Source organism: Oreochromis niloticus, linkage group LG12, assembly GCF_001858045.2.
Source record: "Oreochromis niloticus isolate F11D_XX linkage group LG12, O_niloticus_UMD_NMBU, whole genome shotgun sequence".
Taxonomy (NCBI): Eukaryota; Metazoa; Chordata; class Actinopteri; order Cichliformes; family Cichlidae; genus Oreochromis; species Oreochromis niloticus.
Window position 1 is genome coordinate 10,058,363 of NC_031977.2, and position 25,748 is coordinate 10,084,110.

Below are 25,748 nucleotides of genomic sequence, written 5' to 3' on the forward strand. Positions count from 1 at the left end.
GAGAGAGCACAGAGTAGAGGATTGTGCATCAGTCTGTTGGCGCTCAAATGGGTAATTGCGCACACAGCCGACTGGACTATAGTGGCGACTCCAAGTACGACCCAGGTGTGAAGGCGTCCTATTTCTGAGCGGCATGCAGGGATCAGGGGGTTTGGACCGCTGCGGAAAACTTGCTTCTGCTGCTCAAGTCATGCTCAATGTGCAACTCTGAAGCCGCATAAACTGAGACTGAGAGCAGTTTAACGCGTCTCTTATCGTTCTTTTTTTTTTTAACCCCCCCTAGAGGATTACTCCTTCCCTCGGTAACCATGGGTAAGTCATTATGTTCCTCACAATTTAGTGACACAGTTTCTCCCTCCTGAGGCTCCTCGTAGCCAAGACGACAGCAGTGATCATTTTTTAATGGCAGATTATTATTATTTCTGTTTAGTTCCTAAACTGAATTTTGCTTTTATTTATTTATTTATTTTTTCACCTAAGGATGAGCAGGGAGGATTTTCATTTTACATGTCTGTTCTTTTAAATGCTAATAATAATTGCTGTTATTTGCTTTTCTCTTTATGTGAATATGATCACATATGCATACCTTAAAAATAGCTGACGTCAGACTGTTATCAATTCTTCATGAAGCAGGTCTGGAGTCTGAGACATCAGACCTCAAGCTGCTCCTCTCTCCATGATCTCTTGTTTGAAGGATGAATTCATTACCTTTACTTATTTGAGCGTCCTTGAGCACGCATTTTCTTAAACCATGCCATCTCTTTGATTGCTTGTGCTCCACTCTACCCCCAACAGGTTCTGTGATGTTGGACTGGCGGTTATCATGTCTTCTTCTGCAGGCAGCTGTTTTGCTGCTGCTCAGCAAGGGGGAGAGGATGTGCCCCGTGAGTTGTCGCTGCGAAGGAAAGATTGTTTATTGCGAGTCGGGCATCTTCCACGACGTTCCAGAAAACATCACCACGGGATGCCAAGGTCTGTCTCTGCGTTACAACAACCTGCAGGTTCTGCTGCCGTACCACTTCGCTCATCTCGGTCAGCTTGTGTGGCTTTACTTGGACCACAACTCAATCAATGCCATAGATGCTTTAGCTTTCCACGGGGTGCGCAGGCTGAAGGAACTGATCCTGAGCTCAAACAAAATATCCCATCTGCACAACAACACATTCAGTGCCATACCAAACCTGAGAAATCTCGACTTATCCTATAATCAGCTGCAGTCTCTCCATCCCGGACATTTCTACGGGCTGCGCAAGCTACAGAATCTCCACTTCAGGTCCAATGGACTGAAACAGATCCTTGTTCGTACTTTTTTGGAATGCCGCAGCCTGGAGTTCCTCGACCTGGGTTATAACCGCTTGCGGAGCCTTACCCGCACCGCGTTTTTGGGGCTGTTCAAGTTGAGGGAGCTTCATTTAGAGCACAATCAATTTACCAGGATTAATTTCTTTATTTTCCCACGCCTCAGCAACCTCCAGGCTCTTTATTTGCAGTGGAATCGCATACGATTCATCAATCAAGGTGTGCCGTGGACTTGGCAGAAACTTCAGAAACTGGACCTCTCGGGGAATGAAATCCAAATCTTGGATCCCGCTGTTTTCCAGTGCATGCCAAACTTACAGATACTGAACCTCGAATCAAACAAGCTGAGTAGCGTGCCTGTGGAGGCTGTGGCAGCATGGACTTCGCTGACCACCATCAGCCTGGCAGGTAACGCCTGGGACTGCAGCCCCAGCATCTGCCCTCTCATGACATGGCTGAGAACCTTCAAAGACTCCAAAGACATCAGCATGATATGCAGCAGTCCCAAGTCTGTGCAGGGCGAAAGAGTGGTGGACGTAGTGAGAAACCACTCAGTATGCATAGACATGTTAAATGTGTTCTCGACCACTTTCATCATTAGGGGTTCAGCTGAAATTGTGAACATCACAGCTCCCCCGTCTCCCTCTGATGTTACAGACCTGGCTGCACAGACATCCACCGATTCGCCTGTCCAGCCTGGCAGGACAGACAGAGAGACAACAGAGTCCACAACTGTGAGCTCTACAGCCCACAACTCCCCCGAAACCCCTACATCATTTATCCCTGAGCTACAGTTTGAACATATGGCTTTCCATAAAATCATTGCGGGCAGCGTAGCCCTGTTCTTGTCAGTGTCATTGATTCTGCTGGTTATTTATGTCTCGTGGAGGCGCTACCCCAACACCATGAGGCAGCTGCAGCAGCACTCAGTCAACCATAAGCGCAGAAAAAAGGCCCGCAAGCAGGAACAGGACCTTAACTCTCAGTTGCAAGAGTACTATCTGAGCTACCACTCAAACTCTGAGACAATGGACTCCTTGGTGAACGAGCCAAGGCCGTGCACGTGCACTATATCAGGATCAATAGAATGCGAGGTCTGAGCTGCCCACTAAAACACGAGATATAAAGTGCAATTGCTAAGCAGAGGTAGATAGGGTTTGTTTCCCCTCCGAAAAAAAAAAAAGATTAAGTGGTTTTTATCTCTAATATGAGATGATAGATTCTGCAGCAGTGAATAAAATACTGGGGGGCATAGTACAATATAATTATATGCAGAGAAAAGAAGATTGGAATGGAGAGATATATTTGGAGAGCTAATTATCGCCCTGACTGACACAAGAACAGTGGCAGGGTCAGTCGGGTTAGCTGTGTCTGACCTTACAAAAAGACTGGATCTTTGCTAACGCGAAAGTCAGCTCCACAGAGAGACTGACCTTATTCTTAGTCAGAGTATATTGCCATAGAACATATGAGCCAACAAAGCCACTTTTTACTTGCAACTGTTTTGTTTTTTTTTAATTTATTACTATTATATAGCTTGTAAAGCATTTTGGATAAATGTCAGTATCTTTGAGTGTATGTGTGTATATGAGTGTGCTATGGGGATGAACTAATAGGACTGCACCTTATTCTCACAGATAGTTTTTGTCCAGTTAAATTATTTTTGCATTGGGCCCCACAGCATAGCAGTAGCACTACCATAAAAATGGACGGGGGTGGGGGGCAATCACAGAGAACAATCTTGTCCTGAGATCATATGCATGAGGCCGTTCTCTTTACTTTAGATGCTTCTTTCTCCTGTAAAAGGATCTGTCCTGACTACAGAAAAAAAAGAGAAAAAATATGTGTGCCATTTGATTTGTTGTGAGAAAAGCCACACAGATGAACCGTATTTAAATACCCATGAGTCTGAATCTCAGGACTGACGTTTTCCAAGCTGTACAAATCTGTCAGGTCCAACAGAAGGCCTTGTGTGTGTGTCAAGAAGTAACAATGTTGACTTTCAACATATTTTGTATTGATTACCGCTGTCATTGTATGGACTGTTTGTGTAAAGACGTAATAATGTGGATACTAGGAATTCTATGTGACTGTATAATTAAAAGAAACACTGACAACTGATGAAAAAAAAGAGAGAAGAAGATGTGTGTGTGATGAGAACGCTGACATCTGACGCGGCGCATGGCGAAAGAATATCTCTTGAAATCCATGCATTGTGATGTGGATGTTTCACATCTCATTGGATTTGCAGCTGCACGCGAGGGGGAGCTGACATATTTCCACGTGTCTCGTTTTCCTGCTGTCTTCTCTTACACCCTCTCCCGGCACTACAGTATTGATTGTATCTGGGTTACACACCTCAAACAGAGGGTAGGGGGGCCGTGTCAGTCCCTGGGACATAGCTGATCTTGTTAAAAAAAAAAAAGAGGAGAGTAGTATTATACTCTCAGTTTTACTGTGGAAAGGTTTGCTTTAAGTGGAGCCCAAGTAGGCGATGCCATTCTTTGAGACAAAGAGACATTTTTGGTCCCTGAAACCAGAAAGAGATTAAGAATCTCTGCTTTATATAACCATGTATTCACTGTCAGTTTGAAAATACAGCTCTGGTGCAGTGAAAGGAAGGACAGAATAGAGGCAGGCTACTGAGGGACAGTGGGTGTTACAGGTCAAGGCAGTTATGCTATTATGAAGCTATGCTTTTTTTCCCCCATCTCCTCCTTTACGCATTCTCTTTGTGTGTGTGTGTGTGTGTGTGTGTGTGTGTGGTTTGTTTACTGTGATGACAGAAAAATGAACCCGTGCCAGGAGACATGCAAACGTTCACACGTTGAGCAAGACACACAGGCAGCACTAGTGTTAGCATATATGAGCAATAAAAAGGGGTTTTCGTCCCAACGTGAGAGATTCAGCTGAAAAACAGCATCCTACAGTCTTTCCCTCGCAGCTGTCGCATTTTTTTGCTGTCTGCTTTTTTTTCTCTCCACCTGTTGTGTTTTGAAGTAAATGCACGCTTGAATCCCTCTTATTATCTGCTATTAGCTTGTTCGCACGTCTCGTGTGCTATACGTGGAAACTTTCTGACAGGTCAAAGGTTGTTTAGATGGGGATTTATGATCGCTCAAAATCCACTTTCCTTATCCTCCAGGCAGGCGTCGAGGCACGCTGCCAACAGAATTTATATCCATAAATCTGGTTTCTAGCCTGCATATATGATGAATTTCTTCTTGTGGGCCTGTGGGAAAATCTGCGAGGCCGTACAAAGAAAAAAAACGTAATATGAACAGGACAAACGATTTGTTGATCTAATTTTGGCAGCTATTGTAATTAGTGTTTGATTTGTCGTGTCGTGATTGATGAAAAGCAATTCCTTGTGTTTTGAAATGTTTTGGTGTTGTGCGGCTAAGAAAGGAATACTGATTAGAGAGCTGCGGCCTGCATCCTTCAGATCGCTATTGGAGGATATCTGTGCGGATGAACGATGCTAGGAATGCGCTGCATCGGCTTCAAGCAACAATGCACAAGTAGAATCACATTTCACTGGCGAAATCTGTAAAAAACTAAATCTTTACATACTAAAGTATCTCATACCTCTGTGAAGTTCAGCTCAGCAAGGCCAGAAATGCTCACTTGCTGGCCCCTCCCTGGTGGTCATGAAGTTTTGATTTACAGCAGTCACTGGGGATTTTTCCAAGGTAACGCATGTAGCTCTTTGCACAAGGTGTATGCTGGTTATTTAAAAGGTAAGCATGCTAATCCTAACGCAGCAGTGATGGTATTTTATCCCCTCAAACACATAATTTTCTTTTTATCTGGCTGCCTGATTTCTATTTTCGAGGGAGGTAATTTAAAGTAATCACTCAAAATTTGGGGAATAGCATATTAGCATTCGTGCCAAGAGTTAGATGAGAAAATTGATAACACTCCTGTGTTTGTCTGGTAAATATAAGGCAACAGCCAGCAGCCAGTTAGCTCAACGTTGCATGAAGAATGAAAATGAGGAAACTAGCCTTGGTTTGTCCAAAGGTAACAATCGCCACCCAACGGCGTCTCTAAACCGCAGCAGTTAACATCCCATTTGTTTAATCCTTAAACAAGCCAAAGGATTAAGACTGTCATATGTAGTGGGTTATATCGCTGATGTAACTTCCTGGATCAGGTGGTGAGCCGACACCTTGTATAGATAAGGCTTCATCTCATTGTTTTTAGTTGTTGTTGTTTTTGTACATATCTAAGATACATGATGTGTGTTTTTACTGATAGTGGCTACATTATTAACCTGTTTACCGTTAGCTATATGGTGTAGAGGTTGCCGAACATATGAAAACTCCCTGGTTCAAGACCAGGAGGAAATACCAACCCAGCCTAAGAGAAGACACAGGCTAGTGTACTCCCAGTGCTGGTCCAAAGCCTAGATAAATGGGGTCATTGTGTCAGGAAGGGAATCCAGTGTAAAATTACAGTGCAGCCCTCCTGAGCCGGGCTCTGCCAGAGGTTTCTTCTTGGTAAAGGGATTTTTTTCCTTCCCACTGTTGCCAAGTGCTTGCTCATAGGGGGCCGTCTCTGTATTACTGCAGGGTCTTTACCTTACAATACAAAGCACCATATGATGGCTGTGGTCGTGATTATGTTGTGCTATATAAACTGAAATGAACTGAAATTGAAAATGTGTGCTAAACCAAAGGTGTGGAATCATCTGCTGTGACGACCTCTTATAGGAAGTAAAGGAGTGTCTGAAAGTACTGATAGTAATATTTGCTGGTTTGTTGACTTTGTTTTCCCTTTAACAAAGCAGTGGGAGGGTTTTACGCTGGGCCCACAGTATTGCAGTAGCACTACCATAAAAATGGATGGGGGTGGGAGTGTGGGTGGGGGGGACAATCACAGAGAACAATCTTGTCCGGAGATCATGTGCTCTTTACTTTACTTTCTTTCTCTTGTAAAAGGATCAGTCCTGACTAAAGATTCCAGTATTTAAAAACAGGCTGGATCTTGATATTGAGGGTACAGACAGAAAAAAAAGTGACATCTTTTAATCCAGCTCTCAGCAACCAAGTGAATTTCTCAATTAAATCAAAGACACGAAAAAACGACTACAAGCTATTTATATATGCAAATGACTGATAAATTCTTTCTCTTTTCCTTAAGCATATTTACCAGCTTTAATAGCATGGCTGGTTCTGCTTTCACCTTGTGTGTTTGTGTGTGTCGTGGTGATTGTCTAATGGGAACAACCACAAATGCATTTTGGATTTCTGCAGACATATTTTGTCAGCTAAATGCGGTTGTGAGGCTTCAAATGTGTGTATTTGACTTCAAAATCAAGGTCAAGTCCGAAGATGAGCGCGATGAGACTCTTGGCTACTCATATAATAATGCAGTAATGACTGCTGAGTGCGCGCAGTTTAGAATATTAACATGTCAATGGGTGCCACAGCTGTAGGGTCCCATTGCAAAAGGGTCTTTCATTCAATATTGTGTTTTCTATTGCATTTGTGCCAGGCTTCCATCCAGTGGAAAGGATTTCTTCAAGGATGATTGAGTCATCCAAGTCTTTTATTGGACAAATGTGCTCAGCAGACAGGGAATTTCCTTTCTTTCTTTTTCCTTTAAAACAGGAGCATCACATCCACTCCTACATGCAATTTAGGACCAATGCTCAGGACCTTTAAGCTAGCATGTCGAGACTTTTACGCTAATATATTCAAATGATTACAATCAGTCAAAAATAGAGTCATTGAAGTATGAAAGGCTTCAAAGGCAGTTGTCACACTCTGGGGAGACAGAATTGCCCTGTCTCTAGTGTGCCACAACTGGATTTCTTTGTTACTTCACCTTTTGTGCACTGTATGTCACCTGTAAAATTCATTTCAATACTAATGCCTAACAGCTTTTGTCACATGTCCCAGTAGACCCTTTGAGCACAAAAAAAAAATTCTCTCGCTGCTGCTTTTTATTTTTTATATGATCATGTGAAAGTGGTGATAGTCAGAGAGACCTTTCAGTGTTCAGTAAAAGCACGCTGTTTTTCGTTCAAACAAGACGACATTACTGAGCGAATTGCTGCAAAGAATTTTAAGATAACTTCAGAGAAAATGACTTTTTGCCATAATTTATTCCCTCACTTTCATCTTTCCGCTTCATCACTCAGTGGAAACTTAAACATATACTGGAAGTTTAATGAAAAAAATCACAAAACTTTGATTTTCTCTGCCGTTTGTCCTGAAGCAGTAAGACGTAGAAACTTTTTTCATAGATATAGACACAGATATATTCATTGTGTGATCTTCTCTGGACAGTGTATGTAGACTAACGGCCTCTTTATTAACTACAGATTATAATTTTGTTCAGAATTATAAATATCTCATCAGTCAGTCACGTGGAAGCAACTCAACTCATTTAGGCATGTAGACATGGTCAGTACAACCTGCTGAAGTTCAATCTGAATGAGGAAGGAAGGTGATTTAAGTGACATTAAATGTGGGATGGTTCTTGTTGGTAGATGGGCTGGCTGAGTAATTTACAAACTGCTGATCTAACCAGATTTCCTCACACAACCATCTCTAGCATGGTCTAAAAAAGAGCAAATATCCAGTCAGTGGCAGTTGTCTGGGAGAAAATACCCTGTTGATGTTAGAGGTCAGAGAAGAATGGGCAGACTGCTTTAAGCTGATAGGAAGGCAACAGTAACTCAGACAGCCATTTGTTACAACCAGAGTCTGAAGAAGCAGAAGCCTATGCTGCACGCAGCTCAACAAAATCAGATGAAAGAAGACTGGAAAGATGATGCGATGGTGGTGTTTTGATTTCTGATGTTGCATTCAGATTGTGGGCTAACAATCTGGTGTAAACGACCTGAAAAAGTGGTTCCATCCTGCCTCGTATCAACAGCTCGGGCTGCTGGGGGATTATTTCCTGGAAGCCTCTTCGACCCAACTGGACATTGTTTAAGCATCGCAGCCTACCTGAGTATAAAGAATTAACCCAGTACTAGCTAATGGTACCTAATAAAGTGACTGGTGAGTGTACTTGTATATGAGTAATGATCTGTGCTCCGAATCATTCCCATGTATACTCATACATTAAGGTTCGCAATGAAACAGTTTGTCAGTACAGTAAAATCTTTCCAGCAGTGAGTTTTGATATTAGAGACGCTCAGAGTGAAAATGTTGTTCTAGGCACGAAGTATAGTGTGTTACGTTTTACGAGTTACTTTCTTATCCATGGAAAGTGATCCCAGAGCAGCTTTAGTTTACATAACATTAGGAAATCATTTCAGGCAGAAACCCAATTAACAGCCTGACCTTTATAGCTGCATTTCCACTTCTCTTTGACAACACGTCTGCTTCATTTAGAGTCTGAAGCAGTATTTATACATCTTGTAGCTGCATACTTAGAACTCAGATTCAGTTATTTTGTATCTAACATGCTGTACATACAGACTGTATGATGTAACAGTAATATAGTGCATTCTTTTGAGGTGTCACCTCATTGTTTCACTGATTTATTTCCCCTGATTCTCCACCAGGTCTTCCTCCCACACCGGGGGAAATCAACCAAAAGCCAACAACAATTAAATGTATAAGATTTATAAGCGCTGGGCCTAGTCATATTATTGTTTCCTGAGAAATACAACATCACCATGGAAACTCTAATAAAGAAGCCGTGGCCACAGAGGATTCATTTTGGGGCTAAAAAAAAAATGTCATTTAGAATTGTGAAAGAAATTTTCACTTTCGGGTAGCCTTGCATGGGAGCACACACACACACACACACACACACACACACACACACACACATATCGTACGCATCATTCAAACCCTCCTTTTTAAGACAGTGGTGATACGGCAGCTGCTTGTGTGACTGACAGACAAGCTGACTTAACAAAACTCAAACAAAAACAAAAAATGACAATCATAAATAAAATATGTGACATACATACACATCCTGTCCATCTTCCCTTCACTGTCATTGCTACTGTTACTGGAAAGGAGAGGAGCTGAAAGTAAATGCAGTCTGACTGGTTATGTGGAAGCAGGTTAGGTATTAAACTGTGAGAAAACAGGTCATATTCAAATTTCCAAGTTCACTGAATCCAGCATACTGAGTATGACAGCAGAGCTGCAAACAATGCCTGGCGGCTGTAAAATTTTGCTTCTAATAAATTTTTTTTTTCTGTGCAGGAAGTAATTTTGGCCAGAGTCCCTGAAGAATTCCAAATACCAAATGCACATTTTCAGCAAATGCAGTGACTAATTAAGCTGACAGGTCTATGTACAAAGGCCAGCACCTAACTCTTTATTTATTATATATATTTTTTATGATAAAGTCCTATCCAGGGTGTACCCTGCCCTTCGCCCTATGGTAGCTGAGATAGGCTCCAGGCCCTCCAACACCCTGAATTGGATAAGGACAAGACAGCAGATGGATGGATGGATGATAAAGTAATCATAGTATAGAGTAGTACAGTACTGCCTTATCGTTGGCATAACCTCAGTATCATCAGTCTTCTCTTTTAGGGGGAAAAACATAATCAGAGTCATGTTTGTGCATGTTACAGACAGAACTAGGCTGAGCTTTATGACCTTTTGCATATGTACGGTGTAAGCTGTACCCCAGCGCTGTAGTACAGTGCAATTTAGTGTGGGGAACATTGTCTCATGAGGATAATCTAGAGCACAGAATGCTTAATACAGACGCAGGGATACGGAAAAGTGAGGCCTGACCTTCGGCCTACACCTATACACCTGTCGACTAAATTAGTCTCTGTGTTTGATGGAAAGGTTCGTATTTAGCTCTTACCCTCAAGCTCAGTGCCGTGGGCTTCTCTGCTGCTGCATGAATGATGGCAGCATTAGTGCAGCAGAGGCATACTACAGTGCCATGACACTTTAAAACATCCTAATAAAGATAAAAAAGTAGCTACCGAGCCCATCTTTATCTCCACAGAGGCTTCACAGTGAAGGCTGTTAAAGGGAGGAAAGAAACAAGTTACATAGAAACGAATGGGCAGCGGATTGTCCTTATGAAGTTTGACTGCCTTTAACAACTTGAACTTTAAAGCTGCAGTAGGCAGAAATAACTCTCCCCACCTCCCCCTTTTATACTAGGCACCTCCCACCAGACCAGCTGAGGCTTCTATACAGCCCCCTTATTAAACCACTGGACCGCCACTAACCTATGTGGAGTTTTGCGCTGTCCTTACTACTTTATACACTCAACTAATTAGGTTTTAAAGGAGCTAAAGCCTGAGAACCAAACCCAGAAATAACTAGTTCTTCTGGTCAGGTCACTCTTAATAAAATGTTATGAAAGGTTATTATTATAAAACAGCAGCACTTTTGCACTTCACTCATGTGTAGCACAGACATATATGGTTAATTTATCTTGTTATTCTTAAGATTGTTTTGCCACTGTGTGTAGCCAGATGAAAAAACATCCTTTTTTATAAACTCTTAAATATATACACTTATATATGTTTTTAACTTGTTATTTTAAGAGAGACATTCAAGGGACATAGTACATGCACTGATTTCTAAGGTCAGTAATTTAAGATCTTAATTTTAATACAGGTTGGAACCTACTGGATTCCCATCTTCGTAGTGTAAATTTACCTAGATGCTGATGTTTTAACCTCAAATTACTACTGAGGAGTCAGCTGAACGGTAAGAACAAGATCCGGACTATCAACACCCACGCCCTGCACGTGGTCAGGTACCCTGCTGGGATAACAAGCTGGCCAAAGGAGGAGATAGAAGGTAACAGTGGTCCCAGTGGTAATCGGAGCACTAGATGCGTTGACTCCCAAGCTAGGCGAGTGGCTCCAGCAGACACCAAGAAAAACATCTGAGATCTCTGTCCAGAAGAGCGCAGTCCTAGGATCAGCTAAGATACTGTGCAGGACCCTCAAGCTCCCAGGCCTCTGGTAGAGGACCTGAGCTTGAAGGATAGACCACCCGCAGGGGCGAGTGGGGAATTTTTTTTTTTTAAATATATACTGTATATAATATAGAAATGATGAACAACACTCAAAATAATTCAATTTGAAAATAAAGTTTTATATAAAAGTTTTATATAAAAGTTCTGGCTGTCCTAACAGTCGTCAAAAGCGCCTTCAGCTTTCAGCTTCACCAGAATTAATTGTCATCTGTTAAGCTACAATGTCTCTGATATTTATGGACTAAATTTCTGATTCTTCATTCCATATTTAGTGGTGAGTCGAACAAAATTCCTTCGACCGGTAATAAAATATACTAAAGTCAAAAGAACTGGAATGTATAATAAATGTTTATTTGTTTTGTTTTTTAAATATAGAGATGTTACTAACTGCTGTATGTGTCAGGATGGGTTTCCAAAATGACTCTCAAATTAGAGTGTTTACTTTTGATCTAGTACTGCGTTAATTTGAGGTTTAACCATTTCATATTTGATATCTGTGCCACTGTTCAAAGCTGACAAGCTATACACCTTGAAATATGTGCACAGCCCAGCTCTTAAGACTCTGGATAGTGTCTTCAGCGTAATCTTCTATGAGGTTTGAACATTTCCTGTTTGCTGTCTATGTGGGTCTTTTTTTGGGGGGGGGGATTTTTATTCATTTATTTATTTATTGTGTACTGCATTTGAAGACCTTAAAGTGAGCTAATTTGCTAGGCAAACAATTCAAGTGTTTTGTGGTGAAAATCCTCGTGAGTGCTGGAAAGTGAACAAGAGGTTTGTGTGATACAAATAAAGGATCGTTTTTGGTGGGTATAAAAAGTATCTTTTTGTTTCAGTATGCAGTTTTGTTTGAATATGAAACTGTTATTAGCCTAGCCCAGGTCTTTCTTACTGAAGCTAGCAATAATGCTAATGTTAGCTGGCATGTTACGGCATTCTTTAGCTATCTGTCTCAGGCTGCCTGCTTGCTTTTGTAGCTATATATTAAATAAACAGTTATTAAATGCTAACTTAAATAACATATCTTCGTAGTGCACTTCCTGTTTCTTAATCAGTGGCTAAGAGCCTGGATTGGTCTCACTCTGTTTTAAGGTATCTAGTAGACATAAAATGTTCACGATATTAACTTTGTTGTATATACTGTTAGATATTTTCATGCTTATTGTATAAATCTACCTGTGTTTATTGTCTATAAGTAAGGTTAATTTGTGTGTGTGTAAAAGTGGAAATGCGCAGTATCATGACAGCCTTTTCATTGATTTCTCAGCTCTTATGGTGCATTTATGAATAGAGCACTTCTTTATGGCGCATCAGTTTAAGAGTTGGCCATCTTTCTAGCTGAGGATGCTACAATTATAGATTTTTGTCCAATGAGACAAAAATAAGTTGCCTACCCCAGCTTTAAATCAACTGGAGTTCTTTACTCAGAGGTCCCTCCTTGTTTTCACTGCAGCAGATTCTTCTTCACTTGTTTATAAAGTGTCATTAAGTAATCTGTGGCAACTATCGACCTCTCTTGGCAGCCACAGAGCTGTGACAACATCAGCATCGGCCTGGCACAGCCCACATTGTGGCATAAATAATAAAGCCACATTTGCAGCAGAGCTTGTTGACTAATTAGAGCAAAGATCCATCAGCAGAAGTGGATGTGTATTACAATGTGTACAATAGAAAGAAGTGCCATCATAAACCTGCATTTTATGTGACATTTTTTTGGCTTATGAATCAAACCTCTGGGTTGTAAACAGCGTCTTCCAATTATCCATCTGTTAAGGTATTGCTGATTTTGGCCAAAAATACATCTCAGCCTTCCACAGAATGAAAATCGACTGTCATTGAACACAACAATAAGACTTTTTATACTCTTCACTTGTAGACAGCATATGTTTTGGCTAATATAGAGATTTGTTTTACATAATAAGCCAGGTAGCACACGAGTATGTCTGTTTAAATCAAGCTTTTATTTAAATTTAAGATTAAATTAGGAGCCAACCTCTGGGGCTTAAAAAGGAGTGCAAAAAACTGCAGTTTCTTTAATTGTCCCTTGAGGCTGGCTCCAAAATTAGCAAGTCCCCAAAGACTCCCATGTCGTATTATCCACAATTAATGATCAAACTACCTGGTAGCAAAAAAAATGCAGTTTTTATTTCTAAAGCTAATTTCCTGTTTCACAACAAACAAGTAAAGACACGAATAAATGTGATTATCCCAGCTGGACATTTGTCAAAGCTGGGAAGGCGCCTAAAGAAAGCTCCAGCCGATCCAGGAGAGAAGGACAACTGCTGCCTAAGCGAAAACCCTTAGTAATCCCGTACGTGTCAGGAGTATTGGAACAGTTTAGACTAATTTTTTTCTAAATACCACGTCTCTGTGGCTTTTAAACCCCAAAACACGCTGTGCCAAAAACTGGTCCACCCCAAGCATCGGTAAACGGAGTAATGTAGTGTACGCTGTTAAGTGCCAGGAGGATTGCCATGATTTATACATCGGGGAAACCAAACAACTTCCAGCAAAGGGGATAGCACAACACTCATCAGGCCAGGAATCTGCAGTCTTTTTACACCGACAGGCCAGTGGACACTCTTTCAATGATGAGGATGTACATATCCTGGACAGGGAGGACCGCTGGTTTGAGCGCGGAGTCAAGGAGGCCATTTATGTGAAAAGAGAAAGACTATCTCTGAATCAAGGAGGGGCCCTAAGGGTACATCTTTCACCATCTTACAATGCTGTGATTGCAGACATTCCCCAACTCTCTGTGAATGGTTTTCATGGCCATTGATCAGTGGTCTTTGATCAGTGGTTGTTGATCAATGGTCATGAGAATTTGCATATTAATGATCAAGGAACTGACCTCACAGTCCATTGTTCATTCACTGGGCTGGTTTCAGTCATTGTGCAAATGTACTATTAGGTTGGGGAAACCTGCAGTCAGCTGAGACTGAAGAAGTCACTTGGATGAGTGACGAAACATTTCTCCCACTGAAAACGCTTCATCCAGATGAACAGAGTCAACTTTTTGGGGTTATGGCATAACGTTAGGGTATGTTGCAACTGGGCAGCTGTAGCTTGGAGTAAAATTCTAGTTCTTTTAAAAAAAAAAACAACTTATTTAGAACTGACAAACTGTGCGTCAGGTAATTGCACCCATTTAGTCTGTGGATTGATCCTGCTAACCAAGCTTGCTAGCATTGTTAGATAACATTCTGACCCAAATATGGTAACTTCAGGCTCCAAGAAAAGCAGCATGGCAGTTTCCAAAACACCAAAGCTGAAGCTTCAAAATGCAGAGTCCAGAAACAAATGGGTGGCCATTTTTTATCTTTTATAGCCTAAAACTTATAACTTAACCATTAACTTAGAATGAGGCTAATTAAATCCATGATGCCCACTAAGAAACACCTGAACTTGCCAACATATTCCCACATAGGCCCCTTCATATTTGTCGTTGTAGGATTAGATGTAAATTCTTTCTCACTGATTTTACATTTAGGTTTTCCTAAACTTCAAAATGTCGTCTTTACTTTAGCCTGGTTCACATTAGCGCTGCTCTTCCTACATGACACCCCCACACCACTACAGCTGACAACGTGAAATGACCCGCATCTAAGTGGCAGCCATGATAAGAACAGGCTGGCCCCTCTAAACACTAAGGAAAGGAGCCTGATTATGTCATTTCTTACTGTTTTACTCCTCAGCTGTAAAAGGCTGATGGGGTATTGTCGTCACCGTATCGGGCAGGTGCGCGGTTGGCGTGGACACCAAAGTTTGTGAATGCAATAAGTTGAGATGCAATGCAGGACTTAAATTCACACCATAGGTGGATCTACTAAAGATCTCAGATTAGTTCAAATCACGGTGATCTTGACCTCAAGAGGTCAAGTTCTCTGAAAATCTTGTGAATGTGATAACGTGAGAACAAGGCGACACAGGATTTTGAAATTGATACCATGGATGTCATATGAATTATTGCATTTCTCATCGTACGCTATAACTTGCTAATATGCTGATACATTTTGGACTTTCAACAATGAGTTATACGCACAGGGAAATCCTGCTGCATAATGTGCAAGTTGTGAAGCTACAAGCAACCCTGAAATGATCAAAGTCAGCAGGACTGTAGCTTAAGTCAGTTTGTACTGGTTATGTTCTTATATATTATAACCCTTTAGGATCATCACTAATTAACCTTACTTCAGTCCAAGCAGTAATCAAGGCAAGAATTAAATTCAGTGGGAGCAGAAAATACGAATGAATATGAATGCAACCATTTTATTTTACATTCCAGCCACATGGTAAAAGAGCACGGGTCATTGAGTTCTCCCTAGCATCTTTTCTCTTATCTCAGGGATCTGATGTTTTCTATTAAGGTCAGAGAAAAGCATTTCACAGAAGACATGAGATGATGGGGTTGTTTTCTTTTGGTTTGTTTTTTCACCATTTGTCCACAACCTGCATCTACATAGCACATTACCCACAAGTCTATGTTAATACATCCTCCAAATGCAGTCTCGATTGAAACCGTAGGCGTGACAGTCCAATCAAACACTCCCAGTCATCATGCATCACAGGCATTGTTGTCACAGACCCACCCTCTTGGAGCTGATTTAAATTACCTGCTGCTGTTTTTAGATTCTCTCGGTAAGGGCAGAACATGCTTCAAATATTGATCTTTTTTGGTTCGGGTACATGTAAAGAGCTCCAGTCATCAGTTGACAACACAGATTTTGTTCTGGTCTGTTTCAAAATGTCACACACGCACAAAAAGAGATGTCACCGTATGTCATCCGTAGAGTACAATGACTTCTTTTCACTTCAGTAGTTTATTTGCATCCAGTCTGGTAGCAATAATGATCGGAAGTAATGCTTCTGCGTTTCTGCAGTCTAGTCTACAGCTCGTGATTGACATTGTGCGCCTGTGTCACAGAAGCGAACCTCTGCAGATCGCCACGTGTAGCGATTACTGCAGCTTCAACCGGTGAATTCATTAGCGGCTAGCTGATGAGAATATATTTTTGTTGGCCTCAGAGCCATGATTGCTCTTGAAATAATACAATTCTTCAGTGTTAAAGAATTTTTTTTGGTATGGTGCAATTATCATGATTTCCATTTTAATATCTTATGAAATATGTAAATATCTTTAATAAAATACATGACTGTAATATTCATGCACCCTATTCTCAGTGCAGTCAGCTTTGTGATGTTATGATAATTTATGTATCCATGTACAACGGGTGTTGTCATAGCAAATAGCTTTGCCTGGTTGACCAGGAGGAAGTTTTTAACATTTTAAACAGATTTTATTTATTTATTTATTTATTTTAATCCATGCTTGGAAAAATGCATGCATGCATGCCGGAAGAGAAGTACACTGAGCTCACTTAGAGGTTGTAGCTGGAAATGTGTGTTTCACATGTCAGTGGCACTAAAAGAAGACTATAGTGTCTGTGAGTTTTGTGGAATTGTGGAAACATCTATATGACGTGTGCAGTGTGCATTTGAATTTCAAAACCAACATGCTACCGCCTAAAACACGCTCATGTAATAATCCACTGCAAGCAAACTAATCTGCATGTTTACAGAAGTGTCTTATTAATAATTAGAAGATGTTTAATAGATGTTTCTTGGCTGGTGATATTTCAATTTTAGCTCTTTGCATAAGCAAAGTGTAAAGCTGAGGTTAGCAGAGACTTTTTTTCATGAAGGCAAACAAAATATCTGACAAAATTCAATCTGCATCTGATGACGGACCAGATGAAAGGATCTGTACCCAATTTTATGGCAAATCATGTTGAGACATTTTACCCAAAAGCAGAAAAAAACAGGCACAAGAAGAAAAATCACAAAACTCGTTAACATTGATCCCCTATTTCCTGTAATTTATTCACTTGCTGTCTGACAAATTGACCAAGAGACACTGCTATACAGCCATGCCTGAAGCATAGCTAAAAAGGCCAAATAATTACCTTAATCTGCTTGGCACTGTCAATTTTCTATTAAATATTACTTCTTATTGAAAACTAATTTTTGCTGCAGATTCAGAGCTCTGTGCCAAGAAGATTGTGTATGTATGACTGACTCAAAATAAACCACAGCACCCATGTTTCACTGAAGGAACATGCCAGCCAGTGCAACAGTGTGACTCACTGATATCGTTAAAGAAAAACACATCATGCTTCAGAAAAAAACCACAGCTGGTACCTGTTCAAAACATCCTGAATGATTAATTTTTGGTCTTTGTAACAGATGCATTGACAGATGAAAAATATAGAATATCACATGACTGTTTAACCCTCTATGAAAGAGCATGGCTCCAGTAATACAGATATATGAAGTAAGATAGCGTGGGTTGATTAGGAAGAAGATTTAATAAGTGGCACTTGTTACAGTTATACAGTTATTTAAAGCCCAGTTGAAGTGGGCTTTAAATAAGTTAAGTGGGGTTTCACAAAAATGAACCATTATACAGGAATTATACAGGTATTTTTGTACATGATTTCCCATTTTCAGAGCCTCAAAAGTAATTGGACAATTGACTGCTAATGTGACGGAGGACTGATGTAAGAGGATGAACTGTGAATTGTACCTTCAGCTACATGCTGAAAAATCAGACAGTGCTTCACCATCCAAATGGATAATGAGCCAAAAGCAACCCAAGAGTTACTAAAGCCAAAAACATAGGATATTCTTCAATGGCCAAGTCAGTCACCTGATCTCAGCCCAGTAGAGCGTGCTTTTCATTTAGTAAATACAAAACTTGAGGCAGAAAGACCCACAGACAAGCAGCAAATGATGGCTGGAGTAAAGGCCTAGAAGAGGATCTCAAGGGAGGAAACACAGCATTTGGTGATGTCCATGAATTCTGGACTTCAGGTAGTCACTGACTGCAAAGGATTTACATCTGAGTATTAAAAGCAATCCTTTCATTTAAAACAATGTTAGTTTTTCCGATTGCTTTCGAGCCTCTGAAACTGGGGGACGATGTATAAAGATGGCTTTAATTCCTAAACAGTTATTGCAAAATGAATGCTAAACTCCTTGAATTAAAACTGATAGTCAGCACTTCAATCGCATCCTGACTGTTTGATTTAAATTCCACTGTGGTAGTATGGAGCCAAAATTAAAAATGTAAAAAAAAACAACACATACTTATGAGCCGAAAGGTACCTAGGGTCCTAAAATATGTAACTTCTTGCTCAGATTAAAATTTGAGCATCGTTTATCAAGTCTATATTAGCAAAAGTTGAAGGAACAAAGATTCTTCAGTGGGATAAATACTGTGACATTCAACAGGACGTCTCTACAAGTCGATAACCTTATCACATCCTCTCAGCTCATTTTGTGCCGTGAATCATTAAAACGCTCATTAAAAGTCTTGATGAGGACCGACCCATGCAAATGCGAGTGTACAGTACTTTATCACACCACCACAGTGGATATTGAACTTCATTGCAACAATGTTTATAGAGCCACATAATAAATAAGAGCTCGTATTCTTACCAGAACCTGCTTTATTTGAAGCAAGACACAGCCAGACTATTAATTGGGGTTCAGATGATAGTCTATAGTCTGATATTAATGACAAAGAGCACAGCTATTAGAAAGGGGGGATTTTTTGTGTGCGTATGTGTCTCCATATTTATCTTCGGGCATTGTTGTTGATTTTGTAACTTTGGAGAACAAGCTAACATCTTGAGAAACTTCTTGCCATATTTTTTTGTGTCTCTTATTGTTAGCCCGCATTGTTGTTTCTAATTTATCAGAACAGCACAGAGAAACTGCTCAGACCAGATGGTGCAGCCCACTTAATCTTTATCGAATTGTGTGCAATTCGGCATCTGTGTGTCTTAAAAAGCAATAGCTGGTGTCAAAACACTTTTTTTCTCTCCTTTCTCCCTTTTCTGCGGAAATGAGCTGCTCAGTTCCAAGTGGGCAATCTCACTCATCACACTTTCATCTGGAAAGCCCTGTGGGGGAGTGTACATGTATGTGAGACAGTCCTGATCTTCACACAAGCGTAATGTGAGGTCATTCTGTAATGTCATTTCTTCTTAACAAGCTCGTTTATAGATCATCAGTTAGAGCCAGGGTTAGGCTTGGTTCAGATTAAGGGCCATGGTGGACAAATGGATAGGCTTCTGATCAATATTTTATAATAGCAACGGATGAAATCATTATGTGTAATGGCAAAGGTTACTTTCTGTGTAACAAACTAAACAAACACAGAATTATCACCGGACTCGGCTTCTCTCCAGGCTTCCATTGTTAGCATCTTTAAGGTCACTGCTTTCATTTTACAAAGTGCAACTTCACCGTTTTGGGTCATTCCCACCATAATTATCAAAACAGCCACAGCTACTCTGAAAACAGCTCCAAAAACCTGTACCTGCATCAGTCCAGGAGTTTTCAGACATTTAAAGCAGTTGTGTGGTTGCAGGCTAGATTTTCGCTATTAATAGCATTTATTTGTATAGGGATAAGATAACATGAACCACACCACACGCCACAGCTTTTATAGGCTAGACTCATTTGCAATGCCCATCCCTAGATGAGCTTTTAAAATGCATACAACTGAGCAGCACTTACACTAGCGCCAGTAGGATTCACCAGTTATACACTAAAACAAAAAAATGTATTCAGACAACTGTACAATGTGCAAACTGCAACCAGAAGACAGGAAACAGTAGATCATTCATGCTATCGTTAAAATCAGTTTTAGTTTAAAACAATCCAATTCAGGAAGCCAAACCCAACATCTGACTGGTAATAGACCAACATTTATATAGTCACATTTTAACTGCACATTCAGACAGTGCTTTATTCTTTATGTACCTTCTCACATACAGGACGAAGCAGGAGAACAACCATGCCGGTACAGAGAGGGTTCGAGCCAGGAACCTTCTTGTTGTGAGGTGGTTTTAATGAAGTCAGAGAACACATGCAGAGCTTAATGCGCTGATGTCTTGTGATAACCCAGTCGTAGTGGGTCCCACAAGCCAGTGTGCTCCTGGTGCTGGTCCCTAGCCTGGTTAAATGAGGAGGGTTGTGTCAGGAAGCATATCCAGTGTAAAATCATTAACAAATCAAATATGGAAATCATGAGGAATGTAGTTTCCATACTGGAATAGAATAGAATAGAATAGAATAGAATAGAATAGAATAGAATAGAATAGAATAGAATATCTCCTTTATTGTCATTGTACATGTACAATGAAATTGTGGAAATTGCTTGCTATCCATAATGAACACTGACCACCTCTGGTAGCCAACACAGTACCAGTGGGAACTGGTACTGTGTACTACTGTATTCTCTAGAGTCTAGACAGAGGAAAGCAGACAAGGAGACTTGGTGGAATTGCAAAGTACGGGAAAGTTTTCAAAGGAAGAGGTCAGCAAAGAAAAGTGGGATAATCGGGTAGACAAAGAAAGTAGAAAGAAGTGCTGGGAGGCTAGGCATACAGCAAAGCCAGACGTGGCAAAGGCTAATGAAAGGGCTTATAGTGAGTTGTATGTTAGACTGGACACTAAGGAAGGAGAAATGGACCTGTATTGATTGGCTGCACAGAGAGATCGAGCTGGAAGGGATGTGCAGCAGATTGGTAGAAGGGTAGAGATGGAAATGTACTAAAGAGTGAAGAGAGTTTGTTAAGTGGGATGTAGGAGTAGGTTGAGAACGGGTGATTGAGAAGCTGATGAATGATGAAAATGACAGCAAGAGGATCGTAGATGGAGAAACGTTAGTGAATCAGGAAGTGCAGAGCATAAGGAGGGAGTGAGGCCAGCTGGTTTGTTGGTTTGGATGGCATGCCTGTGACAGGGGTGAGGTAGGGGTGGGATCGGCTCTGAGCCCGTTCGGACAGATTACACAGACAGATGAGGCCAGGCAGGATTGTCCGTGGACTGTAACGTTTGCAGACGGGATGCTGTGATCTGTAGTGAAAGTAGGGAGCAAGTAGAAGAGAGCCTCGAGAGGTGGAGGTATACATTGCTGAGAAGAGGAATGAAAGTCAGTGAAAGTGAGAGTGAGAGTAAGTAGTGAAAATAGATGAGTTTAAATACCTGGGGCCGGCCAACGAAACAAAGCAATAGACGAGCTGAAGAAAAGAGAGTGGGCTAGAACGAGAGTCTGGGTGATTTGTGACAGAGTGAAAGGGAAGGTTTACAAGATGGTAGCACTAACAAGAAAACAGGTGGCAAAGTTGAAGATGTTTCAATTTTAACTGGCAGTGACCAGAAATGAGTACATCAGAGTAGACTGAGTTGGAGAGGCAAGACTGAGATGGTTTGAACATGTGCAGAGGAGTGATAGTGGATAAACTAAACTAACAATGCTGGACATGAAGCTGCCAAGCAGGGAAAAAAGAGGAAGACTACAGAGAAGATTCATGGATGGAATGAAAGAGGACACGCAGAGGGCTGGTGTGACAGAGGACGATGATAGCGATAGTGAGGAATTTGAATTTTGCTGGTGAGCATTAGATGACAGGATTATGGTAATACCTATTTCATGTCTGTGGTAAAGTAGGCAGGTAAGTAATTTCCTGTCTCATAAATATCAAACCAAAGCCAGCAGTCAGTTAGCTCAGCTTTGCACAGAGACTGACACCTCAAAAAAAATCACCAATAAACACTTCATATCTTATTAAATCTGAAATCAAAGCGTAGGAGAAGAATTTGTGGATTTATGAGGGATTACTTTTGTTTTAGACTCTGAAGGCATGTAAGTTAATAGAGGGTGGCTGTCTGCTTAGGAGTTAGAGCAGGTCGTTCATTAATCACAGAGTTGGGCGTTTAATCTGCAGCTCCTCCTTTCCACATGTCAAAGTGTCCTTGGGCGAGAGACCAAACCCCAAATTGCTCCTGATGGTCAGGTCTTGCATGGTTCGTTGCCACTGATGGCATGTCTGTGTGTGGATGTGTAGGTGTGTGTGTTAAGCTGTTATTATGTCTAAGGCCAAACTTGTTTTAGATCAAGTCTAAGATCGAATTTGTAATACGGAAGGTTAAGTTGCACAGTAGCAGTTTGTAGATGATAACAGTGGATAGAGTGTCCTACCAAATTGTGAAATACATGCATGAGCGCTTGTGTAATCGTTGCATGAGTCTTGTGTTGTCTAAAGCACGCTTGTATTACTACCGAGCAACCGAACAAAGCCGGGTTCACTCGTTTGTAGCCGTGACAGTGAGCCCGGGCAAACAGCATCAAATGGATGCAAATTTTACTCCTCGAACTGTTAGTTGTTTGACAAAAAATTGCCATTGCAGTTATTTTCTCATTTTAAACATTTGCAGAATGTGTATATAAATCCATTCAAATGATATTCATTTCAGCAGAAAGCATTTTCTTTCCAAATGAATGCTTTTCTTTTCTTTATTTGACCCAGGGAAAGGATGCACGTGAAAGAAATTGAGCCCTGGCCCTATCTGCTGGGATGAGCCCAGGTCAGGTCAGTAAGGGATGATTTCATATGAATGCAGGCACACACACACACACAGAGAGGGAGCCGGTAAGAGACGGACAGGGCTGGTGAAAACTTTATGGATTTTTTGACAGTCCACCGATGCAACGGTCCACTGGGATTTTCCAAGTATGCCTGGAGGCTACTACACCACTGACTGAAGATACAACGGCATAACGTCATTCTCAACAGCCTTCCTTTCAACACAGTTGTTATATGAGGCTGTTATTCGAGGAACATTTCCCTTAATTGGTCATTTTAGAGAAAAGGAAATTTCAGGATTAAAGTACATCATTATATCATAATTCCCCAGCGTGTGTGGGGAAAATGAGCTATCACAGAAGCAAAGAGGGCAGAGACAGATCTGAAGTTCTTTATCAGAGAATTCAGTTTCCATCCTACTCCTGCAAGCAAGGCTTAGGGGACTCTGGTCTCTGTGGACTTTCTCTGTGTGCCAGACTTCACTGGGTTTAGCACAAGAAGCACAACTTATTGGATTATGGAGTCCAGCGTTTATGCTCATATTGCTAGAGGCTGTTAGTGTGTGTGTGTGTGTGTGTGCGCCATTGGTGTATGTGGGTGGGCAGCTTGTGAAGACAGAGATGGAACAGTAAATACACGATAAACTCCCGTTTACTTTCCCATTTTATAGGTGGGATTTCTTTATGGAGCCGTGCCTTTTCATGTTCACAGGTTAGCCGGTAAACAGGCCAGAGGGGGGCCGTACTGTAAATGAAGCGGGACTGTTGAGGCTTTTCTTGTTTCACGTGGATTTAACCGCACCTGTCTAATTTCATTCCTCGAGAAGTTTTGTGTCTGCCTGGACAGGATAAGGTTTTTGGCACTCGTCCTCAGTTAGATAGACTCTGGAGCTGCTGATAGAATGCTGCATAATTGTGCACATGCAGATTCGCAGTGGAAGTGATTTACTGGCACACTCTCTGTGTCTGTGGTGCCTGTAATTGCTGTAGCGTCGCATTGCATAAATGTTCTGTGTTTATGATGCCTGCTTGATAAATGAGACAATAATTTAATCTAATAAATAGATCTATATAATACTTTTGTTCTACTTGTAGAATGCCTTTTGTTTCATGGTTGATTCATCTTTTTTGTTTTCATGCTGTGCACTGTATCACTAGGTGATGCATAGTTAGAACTGCAGCCTTTTAGACTGCTATAAAAACTAGTTATATACCACAAGATTCCCAGTAAATCTCCAGTAAATCATCTATATGGTTAGTTACTGTAATGTGCATTACATTCTATGACAACACATTGAGTTATTGGATGTTTTGAAACTGCACTAATATCGTCTTAAGATATTAGCGACACTGTGCTCATTCTTAAATACAGTTCCCACAGTGTGACTAGGGCACGGGCACATCAGAGTAAAACAATGTTGCTAAGGAACTGACCTATGTCTATCTAGTTATGAAGAGAGTTATGGTGCTTATTCGGTGTAGTAACCCTCCTCTGCTTTCACAGAGTTCAGCCTAGGTAGGGATTTTGTATCCTTAAGGCTGAAGTTAATCCTGATCTTATTCTTTTTCTCTTTTGCTCTAAACCACTTTCTGCTTTATATCCTCTATCAGTGTGTTATGACCTCGCTCACAGCTCCATAAGAGTTCAAATGCAGGGAAGACATAAGAAAAACACAACCAGAGGATGATGAGTGTAAGCAGCAACAAGTAAGGTATTCCATATAAGATTATGACACAGACAGCGTGGCTAAGCCATGATCGTAGTATCAAAATCTATCTAGATGTGATCTACATTTTAATACCATCTATCCCATTTCCTGAAATAGTTGGCAGTGGGAGTTGGTTTCAGGAAGTTGCCAGTAGTTGCTTGTGTGAAATTGATGTATATTTACTGCACGTATGGCAACAAGAAAGATGTGAATTCACTGACATGTTGCTAGCAGTTGTTAGTATGAAATTGATCACAAAGAAAGTGAGTGTTTGTGGGGAGTACAAGGTTTCCAAATGCCTTGCAGGTGAATGTTCTATGTAAGTGGTTCAAGTCATTTTTTCAATGTTCACTATAGCTTGGATAGCCAATGACGAGTGTTTGCCTACAACTTCTGCAGCATCTTCCATGCAAAGTACTGTCAACTGCAGCAACCAAAGCAATCACAAAGAGGTTTTTGGTATATCCCCTGATAGATTTCACCCAGCAACAGCCACCAAACCCCAGCAATCACTCACCGACCTCTTGGGGATTATAGATTTTTCCCTGGTGACTGGAGGTTTCCAGAGAATTGCTAGCTGGTTTCTAGGCCTGTGTGACTGAGGCCTTAGGCAATGAAACCCATGGACCACAGAAAGATATGCACTACCACTGCACAGCCAGTACAGGTTGCAGAGGGCCATGACAAATGTAAGAGACATCAAAATAATGGTAATACTGTCTGCACCAGTTTCAAAATCATAAATATATGAGAATGAAAGCATAGCAGATAACTGATGGGATTTCATCCTGCTGTGTATAATGCCATTCAAGTACGCTCTGATGGTAGATATGCCCTTTCCTTAGTGAGTTACTTATTGAGAGGATGAATCACAGATGCTGGGAGGAATCCTTGCATTTCCCTTTTTATTATTTATTCGGCAGCATGGCACAAGGAAAGCATGCGGTGCTGGAGCAACAGGGAAAAAAAATTGCTTGGAGAGCGGGACTAATCATGCCAGTTTCACAGCATAACAAGACAACAGTTAGAATTGGATGACGACTGGAAACCCTTAAAAGCGATGCTAGCTCTGGTCCCATTACTGCACAGCCTAACAAACACCAACCGGGCTGTAGAGTGTATTTATGATCTGCAGGACATCTGCAAATACAGACTGATTGGTATAAAAGAAAAAGACCCCCCCCAAAAAAATCAATTGCACTGTCAGAGTGGACATTTAATTGCTGAGTTTCAGGAGGTCATGAATAAAGTGTGTGGCCCAGATTGTGCTGGCCGTATTCCACTCACGTAGCTCTTTGAGGGGTTGAGTGACTGCTCCCCTCTGCCAGAAGCGCCATCCTTGTCCCAGTGGCGTTCCACCTTAA

At 41.0% G+C, this 25,748-nt stretch overlaps 1 protein-coding gene and 1 long non-coding RNA gene across 2 annotated transcripts; both read left to right on the plus strand.

The window, feature by feature from the left end:
* lrrtm4l2 (leucine rich repeat transmembrane neuronal 4 like 2) lies at positions 1-6,140 on the plus strand. Its single transcript, XM_003445651.5, has 2 exons — positions 1-312; positions 796-6,140. The coding sequence occupies exons 1-2, from the start codon at positions 309-311 to the stop codon at positions 2,397-2,399; spliced, it is 1,608 nt and encodes a 535-aa protein (XP_003445699.1). The 5' UTR covers positions 1-308; the 3' UTR covers positions 2,400-6,140.
* Positions 6,141-11,726: 5,586 nt separating this feature from the next.
* LOC106098265 (uncharacterized) lies at positions 11,727-24,378 on the plus strand. Its single transcript, XR_001224426.2, has 3 exons — positions 11,727-11,830; positions 22,620-22,682; positions 24,287-24,378. It is a non-coding gene; the product is annotated as an uncharacterized LOC106098265 (long non-coding RNA).
* The last annotated feature ends 1,370 nt before the right edge of the window (positions 24,379-25,748 follow it).